The sequence below is a fragment of the Dipodomys spectabilis genome, unplaced genomic scaffold (genome assembly GCF_019054845.1).
Source record: "Dipodomys spectabilis isolate Male_0828 unplaced genomic scaffold, ASM1905484v1 ptg000098l, whole genome shotgun sequence".
NCBI lineage: Eukaryota > Metazoa > Chordata > Mammalia > Rodentia > Heteromyidae > Dipodomys > Dipodomys spectabilis.
Window position 1 is genome coordinate 8,063,464 of NW_024870775.1, and position 12,157 is coordinate 8,075,620.

The following is a 12,157-nucleotide window of genomic DNA, read 5'->3' on the forward strand; positions in this document are numbered from 1 at the left end:
GATCCGATCAGAATCTGAGTAGGTGCTCAGTAGGTTAGATGACCAAGTTCAGCCCTCAGGCCCCTCATTATCATTTATAGAAGAAGAGACTGAGGCCTGTCCATTTAGCCAAGGGTCTAGAGCGCGTGGGCGTCCCACAGCAGGCCTATTACACATGATGTTATGATACAGATGGCTGTGTAATACAGTGTGACTGCTAGTGTAAAAGGAAGCCCAGACTGGTGGGAACCAAAACTGTTCTTATCCAATAGGAAGTGTAAACGTTTGCAAATTTGGATGGGTGTTTTGTTTGTGTTTTCCAGCAGTACTGAAGTTTGAGGTTTGAACTCAGGGTGGTCTGGTGCTAGCTAGCTAGGCAGGCATTCTTCCACATTGAGCCACACCTCCCACCCTTTTTGCATTTATTTTTCTGATAGGGTCTTACAGTTTTGCCTAGGCAGTGATCTTTCCACTTATACTTTCCATGCAGTTGGAATGATAGTCATGTACCACCATGCCAGTTTATTGTCTGCAATAGATCCTCTCAGTCTCCACCTCCCAAATAGCTAGGATTACAGGCATGATCCACTACACTCATGCCGTGTATGAATATTTCTGATCTAAGTAAATACTTTAAAAAAAAGGGGGGGGGGCTGGGAAGGTGGTTCAGTGGTAAAGCGCTTGCTTTGCATGCATGAGGCCCTGGGTTCAATTCCTCAGCACCACATAAGCAGGAAAAAAAAAAGCTGGAAGTGGCGCTGTGGCTCAAGTGGTAGAGCACTAGCCTTGAGCTGAAGAGCTGAGGGATAGTGCCCAGGCCCAGAGTTCAGGCCCCACGACCGGACCCCCCCCCAAAAAAAAAAAAAAAACTATCCCAGTTACTCAGTTTTCCTTTGCCAGTTTGTGCTCTATGCATCCATGATTGTGTGAGCAATGTGTGGCCACACATTGCTCAGAGGAGGAAGCCAGGTGTAGACAAAGGTGGGGCAGAGACAGTTGCTCCCAGCTGCACACAAGGAAGGAGGAAGAAAGATTTCCTACCAGGAAAAATCATATCTAGTTAACCCTTGTTACAACCTCCCCCCCCCTTTTTTCTCTTCATTTTGTTTCTCTCTTCTTTCCTTTCTCTTTCTTTTTCCCCCTCCTCCTCTTCTTTTTTTTTTTCCTTGTCTTTGTGTGTGTGTATGTGTAACACAAGGCTTGAACTCAGGACCTCAAGCGCTCTTGCTCAGCTTGCTTGCTCACAGCAAGTCTTCTAGCACTTGAGCCAGCCAAACCCAGCATTTTGCACATTCGTTGGAGATGGAGTCTCACAGACTTTTCTGTCTGGGCTAGTTTCACACTTCTATCCTTAGATCTTAGCCTCTATCCCAAGATCTTGGCCTCTTGAGTAGCTAGGATTACAGGCGTGAGCCACCAGGGCCCAGCTTTGAACAGCTGATTTCTAGTAGCTGGCCACTAGCTTGCTACTGCTAAGCTGTTGTGATAGAACAAACTCCTCTTCCAGTCCATCAGATGTGGCATAAGTGGAAAGGTTATATGGCCAATTGAAGACCTCTAATTTTCTTTTCTCTCCATCGCCTTCCAATTTCTCTGGATGGAAGAAAACATTCTGCCTAAAACTGGTTTGGCAACTTACCCTCCCTGCTAGGCAGGCACTGGAAAGCATACTAAGCTTGGTTATTTTCTTGCTTTAAGGAAGTAATAGGCTCACTTTTATACCTTCCTATCCTTTTAAATTCTTCCCACCAAATGTAGCAGGAATGTAGAGGTTGTAGCTGGTGACTGTAGTGGGCTGTGGAACCGTTCAGGTGCCCTGGCCCCAGACTAGCATGGGACACAACTGTCCTCACCCCTAGATGTGGGCTAGGCAATGCACAAAGCAGCCACTGTGACTTCTCAGTTACCCAGTACAGAGGCAGCAGCCCCTTTCTGCTCCTGGATTTAGAAACAACATGTGATCTAGCTAAAGCAGCTACATTAATGGCCACAGGCCAGCATAGAGTTGGAGTTTCCACTGTTAGGAGCCAGAATCTCTTTAGCTAAGCCTACACAACAAAGATGTGGCCTATGCGTATTGTTGGCATGCTCAAAATCTCTTGTCTTTTTTCTCTGGAGTGAATTGTAGTGCTCAGGTGTTACTTAACCTTGATTTTTAACTGTCTGGGATCCCTGGTATCTTCAGATATTAGTGACTGCTTGTCTGCCCCAGGGCAGGGTCAGCTCTGCCTTGCTTTTTTATCCTTTCATTTTCCCATATAGGCTCAGGCACATAACAACATGGCAAGAATGCACTGTTCTACTCAGCAATGCCTCCAGCCCTTTTTTGAACTGGTTATTTTTAAGATAAGGTCTCATTTTCTGCCCTAGCTCATCTGGACTGTGATCTGCCTCTTCCTATAGCTGCTTAGATGATAGGCATCCACAACCTCGCCCATCTGTCAGTTCACAAGGGGGTCTCAGGAGCTTTTTTGCCCAGTCTGGCTTCAAACCTCAAACCTCTCTATCTCAGCCTCTGTAATAGCTAGGACCAGGTGTGAGCCACCAGTGCTAGGGCTATTGCAGGACTTTATTATTATTATTGTTGTGGGGCTTGAACTCAGAGCCTGGGCACTGTCCCTAGGCCTTTTTGTGCCTAAGGCTAGTGTTCTACTACTTGGAGCCACAGCGCCACTTCTGGTTTTGGAGTGGTTAATTGAAGCTAAGAGTCTCACCGGGACTTTTCTGCCTGGGGCTGGCTTCAAACTGCAATCCTCAGGTCTCAGCCTTCTGAATAGTTAGGATTACAGGCGTGAATCACCAGTGCCGGGCTTAAAATAGGTTTACCTTTAATTTAGGGATCATTTTCTAATGAAGCTGTTAGATTTTCCCTAGGCTGCTGATAAGAATGTAAAATAGTATGGCCGCTCTGGAAATGAATCCTGGCCATTTCTTTTAAGGTTAAAACCTATACCCATTGAACTGGGAATTTTACCCAAGAACACATAACTGGAAACAACTCAAATGTTCTTCACACAAATTGATAAGCAAACTGTGATACATCTTTTCATGGGCTGCTGCTGGTAAAAGAGGGAATCTGCTGTGGACACAGCCACTAGATTGGATCTATCTTAAGGGCATCATGCTAAATGAGAAGCCACTCACAAAAAGTCACATAGTGTGTGGCTCCATTTATCCAAGAATTTTCCAGTAACAGAATTAGAGCTGAGGCTCCCTGGAGGTCAGGATAGGTGTGGGAGGATGTAACTAGAAAAGGCTACACAAAAGAGTCTTGTGTCCATGGATCAGGCCTCTATTACAGTTGACAAGATGGTTGCACAAATCCACACATTCGTTAAAATTTTATAGCAATAATTTCCCTCTCCATCCCCACTTCCAGAATAACTAAGTGAGGCTGGGTATGGGTATGGTGGAGCATACCTGTAATCCCAGCTACTCAGGTGGCAGAGGTCGGTGGATCACAGTTGATAGAAGAACTGGTAAGAGGCAAATAACGTCTTTAGTTAATAGTGTTGTTCCAATGTCCATTTCTGGGAATTCCAAGTGTACACTGTGATTTACAGAAAAAGATCTCTGAGAATACAGAGACACGTAGCTAGGAGCTAGACACTCTGTATTGTTTTATATCTCCTTAGGAGTCTTAAACTATTTTAAAATAAAATCTAAAAGAATTGAGGAGAGATGGCAGAAAGCAGATGTGGCTAAAGGGCGCAGTAGTGGCCGCCTTCAGAGGGGCAGAGGTGGAGGCTGGCATGGGCATCTGGGCCACCTGTTACACATCAGCTTGAGACCCACGCCTGCCCCTATAATGTGCGGTGAGTGGACATCCAATTAGGCAGGCTGATTCAGCACCCCTGCTCTTCTTTTCCTCCTCTAAGAATGCACTGAAATGATGACAAATGAGTTGGAAACCAAAGCAAAGCCCCAGTGGCTGAGGACCAGGCCTGAGGGAGGTGGAATGGAGTGTGCTGCTCCCTGGGCTTCCTGGCTCCTCCTACCCCTCGCCACTGGCTGCAGCACTGCAGACCACGGATTGGATCTCAGGATGGGTGAGGAACCCTGAGCCTGGAGCCACTCACAGTTCTGAGCAACACTTAGAATTGGATGAAAATCAGCTGAGCATCCTAGGAGTTCCTTAGCCCCATTCCTGACAGGAAGTCCTGATCCCCTGATGTCTCTCCCACCCCCACCACCCCACCACCCCACCACCCCACCCAGGGATGGGATGTTAGGGAAAACCCAGTGGCCCAGACTGCCATCTTTGGCTGGCCTCACAGCTGACTTGCTATTTCATGCAGCCACATGATACCATAGCTTCCTGCCGTGCTTAAGGCCTTCTCTGCTAAAAAGGACCTATCAGCTACCAAAAACATGAAGACAGTCTTTAGCATAGAACACAAAGGGATATTAAATGAGAAAATGGAATAAAACTCCAACAATCTGCATGTATTCAGATAAAAGAAGATTCTGCCTTCATCAAGAATAGGAAGTTGAGAGCCAGACATAGAACTCATGCCTATAATCCCAGCTACACAGGAGCCCAAGATCAGGAAGAATCTCTCTGTTTGAGTGAGCCAACCCAAGCAAAAAGTTATAGAAACCCCATCTCAACTAATAGAAGCTGTGCATACTGTATCCTGTCATCCCAGCTACCTATAAAGTATAAATAGGAGAATCATGATCTATGTTGACCTAGCATAAATAAAAGGGGTAGAGCACCTGCCTTGCAAACACAAGGCTCTAAGTTCAAACTTCCTTGTCACCAGAAACAAATAGAAAAAAGAAACTTTTAAAGCACTTTGTAGAAATTCAAACTGTCGGTTAGCCACCAGTGGTTCATACCTATAATCTTAACCACTCACAAGGCTGAGATCTTAGGATCGAGATTCAGAGCCATTCCAGACAGACAAATCTAAAAAACCCTTAACTTTAAATAACCAGCAAAAAGTCAGAACTAGAGGTGTGGTTCAAGTGGTAGAGTACCTGCCTTGAGCCAGAAAACCAAGTGAGTAAGACCCTAAATTCACCCTGAAAATGGCACAAAAAAAAAGAAGGGAAAGGGGAAAGAAACAAAAATTGTGACATCAAAAGCTTAAAAAAAAATAACAGAATTGGAATGTAAAGTGGAGAATATCTGCCAGCAATATAGAACATAAAGACAGAAAATGAACAATGATAGTGCCATAAAACCCCCTTGTATAATTAGTACATGTTAATAAAATATTCTTAATGAAAATGGACAGTGAGTGATAAATCCAGGATGTGAAAATTCCAGAGTTCTGGAAAGAGTAGAGACAAGAAATAAAACAGGAATGACCTAACTTTCCACTTGCCTAGGATCCTCCAAGTGTCCAGTCAAATTAATGGAAAAAGTACCCATAGTGAGGTGACCCAAAGGTCAATTTTACAAGACAGAGATAAAAAAAGATGGTTTCCAGAAATAAGCCATGCTTGTGCACGCTGGTCCTAGGTATTGAACTCAGGACCTGGAACCTGTCCCTCAGCTTTTGCTCAAGGCTAGCACTCTGTCACTTAAGTCACAGCTCAACTTCTGAGTAGTTTATTAGGGATAAGAGTCTCATGAACTTTCCCTCCTGGGCTGGTTTTGAACCATGAACAGATCTCAGATCTCAGTCACTTGAGTAGCCAGGATTACAGGTCTGAGCCTGGCAATAAGCCTTAAAGGGAAAAGTCACCTACAGAAGAAATGACAATTGATTTCTTAACTACCCTGGATGCTAGAGACAGCAGAACTGTGTCTGGGCAATTCTGAGGAAAGCAGTTGTGTGTGATGTCGGGCTCTGTCTCTGAGCTTTTTTGCTCAAGGCTAGCAAGAGTGCTTTAAGCCTCAGAGCCACTTCTGATTCTCTGGGGGTTAATTAGAGAGAGTCTCACAAACTTCCCTGCCTGTGTTGACTCCAAGCTCTGATCCTCAGATCTCAGCCTCCTGAGTAGCTAGGATTACATACATGAGCCACCAGAGCCTGGCTTCATGATCATTCTTAAATGTGTTTTGGAGACTGGTCTGCAGCCGAAAGGAAGGAAGTTGTTGACATAGATCTGACTACTGAGCTCCGGCCACAAGCAGCCGGAGGGAGATGCAGGGACAACAGCCTGGTAGACTGGGGACAGTCTGGCCACATGGGGCCACATGGAGCAAGAGGACCAGAGTCTCCGGAGCAGGCTAGTAGGGGGTACGGGAGCTTAGCTAGCAGTTCTGGGTCCAAGGACTGGTGGGGGTGGGTGCTCCGACAGCTCTGACAGCAGGAAGGATTTAAGGCAGGTACATAGAAAAGGAAGCAGAGGAGCCAAGGAGACAATATTAATCCCAGGACAAACACAAAGGCCTTTTAAACCAAGAAAGTCCCTTCCTCCCATTGTAGCCACTAGTATTTACAAAGGCAAGGTGGATGATGTCGCTGAAAATGGCCATTTAGTTCTATAGGAAGGACTGAGGGAGGGCAAAACGAGGCGGGGCAGAGAACTACGTCCTCTTGAAGCCAGTAAGTTACTTCTCCAAACAGAAAGATCAGAAACACTAGATACTAAACAAAAGAGCTTAATTGAAAGCATTGTTGGGAGTGTGCAGGGTGGGGAGAGGTGGTTTCTCCTGGGTGCCTGGATCCCATCCACTCCCAGCGCTAATGAGAACCTGGATCTGAGGGTGAGGTGCTTGCCCCCTGGCATGCTGGGTACTCTCATTCTTACACCTCGTCACCGACAGACAGGATGTGCAGTGGGCTGGAGGAGGTGGGGAGACTGGAGCCGGCCAGTGATTAGTACTGAGTGGCTCATTACTTCAGAGACAGCACCGAGACGTACAGTCATCATGTTGTCAGTCTTGAAGTCAGGAAGAATAAAATCGAAATCTCTAAGAAGTTTCTAGTCACTGGGTCAATCGTCCATTTCCCCTGATTATAATATAATGAAGTTCAGGTCATATAGTGAAGCAAGTCATCATATTATAATGAGTCATATTATAATGAGGTCCAGGGTCATGTCTCTTGTTTCTTTTCCTTTTTTTTTTTTTGGGTCCGGTCGTGGGGCCTGAACTCTGGGCCTGGGCGCTGTCCCTTCAGCTCAAGGCTAGTGCTTTACCACTTGAGCCACAGTGCCACTTCCGGCTTTTTTTTTTTCTGCTTATGTGATGCTAAGGAATCGAACCCAGGGCCTCATGCATGCAAGGCAAGCACTCTACCACTGAGCCAACTTCCCAGCCCCTCCTTTCCTTTTTTTTTTCTTTTTCTTTTTTTTCCTCTTTTGTGCCGGTGCTGGGGCTTGAACTCAAGGACTGGGTGCTGTCCCTGAGCTTTTTCACTCAAGTCAGATTGATACTCTACCACTTGAGCCATATCTCTGTTTCCAGCTTTTGGGTATTTAATTGGAGATAAGAGTCTCATAGCCTTTCCTGCTAAACTTGGCTTTGAACTGAAATCCTCAGGTCTCAGCCTCCTTAGTAGGATTACAGGTGTGAGCCACCAGCATCCATTTGCTAACATGGAGAACAAAACCATTACCAATCCACTTATACCCAAGAGGGTGCCTCAGCCTCTGAGGTCACAGCCCCTGGGGGCCTCAGGGATGTGAGTGTATGTTGCCTACTCTGTTTATGGTAAGTTCTAGGCCACCTTTGGGAACTGAGGGCTTCCAGGGTTCCATACAACTGGACCATGAGGTCAGGAAATGGTGCTGGTCCAGATTCATGACTTTGGGGACTGTGAAGTTAATCACAGTTAATCACTCAAGATTGTGTGTTCTATTATTTATTAATAATTTTGTTTTGTATGTTTGTCAGAATGTTATGGAGCAGTTCAATCCTGGACTACGAAATTTAATCAACCTAGGAAAAAATTATGAAAAAGCTGTTAATGGTAAGTCTGTTCATCCAAATCGATGACTGGTGGTGGGGCTTGAACTTGGGGCCTGGGTACTGTCTCTGATCTTCTGCTCAAGTCTAGCACTCTACCACTTTGAGCCACAGTGCCACTTCTGGTTTTCTAGTGATTTATTGGAGATAAGAATATCACAGGCTTTCCTGCCTGAGCTGACTTCAAACTGAGATCCTCAGATCTCAGCCTCTTGAGTAACTAAGATTACAGGCATGATCCAAAGAACTTTGCAAGGGTTGGTGCTATTGGTGGGTGTGAAATGTGTGAATTGGATGATAGGCTGCTATAACGATAGATACTGCTTTTTTTTTTTTTTTTTTGGGTCGGTTGTGGGGTTTGAACTCTGGGCCTGGGTGCTATCCCTCAGCTCTTCAGCTCAAGGTGAGTGCTCTACTACTTGAGCTATAGCGTCACTTCCAGTTTTCTAGTGGTTTATTGGAGATAGGAGTCTCGGTCTTTCCTGCCCGGGCTGGCTTTGAACCACGATCCTCAGATCTCAACCTCCTGAGTAGCTAGGATTACAGGCGTGAGCCACCAGTTCCCAGCTAGCTTTTTGACTCAAAATTGTCCTCTTATGTCCTTGCCATGAACATGTTTTCTACTTGTGTGTCTGTACTGGGTACCTTCTGCCCTTCAAGAGCAAGGCTAGAATGTGAAGCTGGTTCTCCTTGGTTCAACCTGGCTCTCCCTGGCTGCTTGGGCAGTCACAAGGCCACAAAGTCCTTGCATGTCCACAGCTGTCCCTGGGAAGGAAATCACTGTGATGTGCAGCATGAGCTACAAGGAAGCTAAGGCTCACCCAGAAGGCTCTTCTTACCTTTGTACCCTGCAGAGACAATCCTGTTCTTGAGTCTTCCTGAGCCCCGCATAGGCACTTGTTTGTAGTTTTGCTGAGTCCACAGAGAAATGTAGCTAGCTACATTATAAAGCCCTGGGTAAGAACAGGGATGTCAGCCAGATGTGTAGTCAAAGCTAGATTCTAGAGTGGAGTGTCAGGCATAACAGAGCCATGTGAAGACCAGGGTCACAGGCATCCCAGCAGCAGAGGCTGGTGTGGACTGGGGCAGGCTGGCTAACAGATGGTGAGCCCCACAGGCCATAGGGAGATAGATGCTGATGGGATGGATCAGTGCTGATGTGTGTGAATGTGGAACCCAGCAAGCGAGCCTCCAGTCTGGTGACCTAGGACAGCCATTTCTGTTTCCCCTAGTAGGCCAAATACTTCTTTCCTCCTGAGTCTCACCTTTGCATAGCTGGCCTGGACCCCAGGCCAGACATGTACTCTCTGTGACACTGACCCCCTGCAAGGAGGCCACACACTGGCCCCCCCCCCCCCATGTGTCAGGCGGTCCCAAGAATGCAAGCCCCAATGCCGAGTTCTCATCAAGCCTGTGGGAACATGCTTTCTGCCACACTGGCCAGGGCAATGGCCATGGCCAGGACCCCATCAGTGTTGCGCAGACTGGGAATTCCAGAGGCGCAGCTCCATGAGGGCCATTCCTCTAGGGAGGAGGGCCTGTCTGGTAGACCTGTCCCACGCCAGCAGGAGACACTGGGACTTTTTTCTTTTGGTTCAATTGTGAGGCCTGAACTCTGGGCCTGGGCGCTGTCCCTCAGCTCTTCAGCTCAAGGCTAGCGCTCTACCACTTGAGCCACAGCGCCACTTCCAGCTTTTTTTTTTTCCCCTTTTGCTTATGTGGTGCTGAGGAGTCGAACCCAGGGCCTCAGGCATGCAAGGCAAGCCCTCTACCACTGAGCCACCTTCCCAGCCCACACTGCGGACTTTTGAGGGGTACAGTGACCTAGTGAAACTGCATTTGGAAAAAAAAATTAATCTGGTAGGGGTACAAATGTAGATTAATTTGTACTAGTGAAGTAATTATCCTTCATTCCTAAAGCAGTAAGAAACAAAAACTCTTAATATGTTCAGAAAGGGGGACAGAATTATGAACCTGTTATTTTGTTCTTTGTTTGTTGGGGTTTTTCTTTGGGGGAAGGGTCAGTCATGGGGCTTGAACTCAAGGCCTGGGCACCGTCTCTGAGCTCTTTTTTGCTCAAGGCTAGTGCTCTACTACTTTTTTTTTTCCCCCGAATTTTAGGAGTATATTTCTACCAGCTATTCTCCAAAGGCTTAATAAGAAGATACTTACAAGATCCAAAAATTAAATACTAAATTAATACAATTAATACATGAGTAAGTGAAGTGAAAGACACTGATCAGAGAGACCTATGCTGCCTCCAGCTCTCAGCCAGCCGCTCACTGTGGCACCTGTGATGCCGCCAGGACCTGAGATTGTCTTCTCCAGAGCAGTGGCTGTGCTGGGGTTCCGGCTGGGGCTGTGTGGAGAGAAGGGTAGGCTGCCAGGGAGACTGAGCAGGGGCTGGGGCTGGGGACCATGTGGAGAGGAGGGTAGGCCATGGAGGAGGCCAGTGAGGGGAGGAAGGATGCTCTACTACTTCAAGCCACAGTGCCACTTCCAGTTTTCTGGTGGTTAATTGGAGATAAGAGTCTCACCGACTTTCTTGCCTGGGGTGGCTTTGAACCACGATCTTCTGACCTCAGCTTCTTGAGTAGCTAGGATGACAGGTGTGAGCCACCAGTGCCAGCATGTATGTGTATGCATGTGTGTGTGTGTGTGTGTGTGTGCGCGCTGGTATTGGGGCTTGAACTCTTAAGCCTTGTACTCTCACTTGGTTTTTTCATTCATGGCTGATGCTCTATCACTTCAGCCATACCTCGAGTCCAACATTTTCCTGGTCTATTGGAAAGAGTCTCATGGATTTTTTTTGCCCAAGTTGGCTTTGAACCATGATTCTCAGATCTCAGCCTCCTGAGTACCTAGGATTATAGCATGTTACATGGTTTCTAAGTTTATTCAACTTTATCCTAAAAACCAAAGATTTTTATCAGGCTGAGACAGTTTTAAATCCAAGTCAACCTTTCCCTAGTGATTTCAATGTCATGTGTGAAGGCAAACCAGAATTTCCATTTAGTTATTGCGCAGTCCTGCATGCCATCCTCCCACTAATTTGCTTTTCAGTTGATCCACACTTTCCAGCTTCAAGTCTTCCTTCTAAAATGCATAGATTAACTTGACAGTTTGCTGGCTGCACACCTTGTTTTTTTAGCAGGAGACCAGAGTCGAAAAGCAGTGTGATTTAGAACTGAGGGAACAGAAGGACCTAAGTCAGTGCTGGGTGTACTGCCTCTGTCTCCCAGGGACCTTGTGGATGACCTCAGGATATCTTACCTTCCCCCATCAGCCCCAGGGGCTGATAACCAAACACTGCCTTCACACTATGGGGGGAGATTAAATAATTGGCTTCATCTTTATACTTTAAGCCTCTCCTGCTCATATAAAACATCAGTGTAGCAGACCATAACATTTCCTAAATTTATGTACATACACTACAAGCTATGTAAGTTACCACCATAAATGCTTTTGTTTTGCCATAAACATCAGATCCGTGCCGCTCTTCTGTGTTTCCTTTTAAATCCTTCTTTAAGAACCTGTTCGGGCTGGGAATGTGGCTTAGTGGTAGAATGCTTGCCTAGCATACAAGAAGCCCTGGGTTTGATTCCTCAGTACCACATAAATAGAAAAAGCCGCAAGTGGCACTGCAGCTCCAGCTAGCCTTGAGCAAAAGAAACTCAGGGATAATGCCCTGAGTTCAAGCCATGAGTTTTTGCCATGACTGGCAAAAAAAAAAAAAAAAAAAGAAGAAGAACCTGCTCATAATCTTGAGCAGGGCAGCCTTGCTAGTCTTTGGGAAAAGGAAGAGACAGGAGCAGAGGCCCTTTTAGTTCTGAGACCCCATGGTTTCTGGGTATGAAACCAGCCTGTGAGCTAGACACATAAATAGGTGTTGTTTCTACACAGCCAGGTCTTAGTGAAAAGCTTGCTTGTCATCCGCTTCCTTCTTTTCACGCTCACTGCTTCCAGTTCCCCAGTCACCAGGCTATTTTACAGCCCAGCACCCTGGTTTCACAACAAATATGCCACTTGGCCAAAATATCTTCAATCGGCCTGAGAGGTAAGGTAATTTTTTAGGATAATTAGAACCAAGCATATAGTATAGTGAAAAAATACTCCCAACAGGTGCCGGTGGCTCACACCTGTAATCTTAGTTACTTAGGAGACTGAGATCTAAGGATGGTGGTTCCAGGCCACCCCAGGCAGGAAAAATCCTTGAGATCCTTATCTCCAATTAACTACCAAAAGAAAGAAGGAAAGAGAGGAAGAAAGAAACAAGAGGGGCTGGGAAGGTGGCTCAGTGGTAGAGCACTT

The 12,157-nt window shown here is 46.2% G+C and overlaps 1 protein-coding gene across 4 annotated transcripts in view; it reads left to right on the top strand.

The window, feature by feature from the left end:
- The window catches only part of Baiap2l1 (BAR/IMD domain containing adaptor protein 2 like 1), a 75,852-nt gene that overhangs the window by 20,595 nt on the left and 43,100 nt on the right, over positions 1-12,157 (top strand). For all 4 annotated transcript variants that reach the window (XM_042686902.1, XM_042686901.1, XM_042686903.1 and 1 more), the window contains exon 2: positions 7,775-7,850. In XM_042686902.1, coding sequence (XP_042542836.1) covers positions 7,775-7,850 — 76 coding nt within the window. The remainder of the gene's footprint in view (positions 1-7,774; positions 7,851-12,157) is intronic.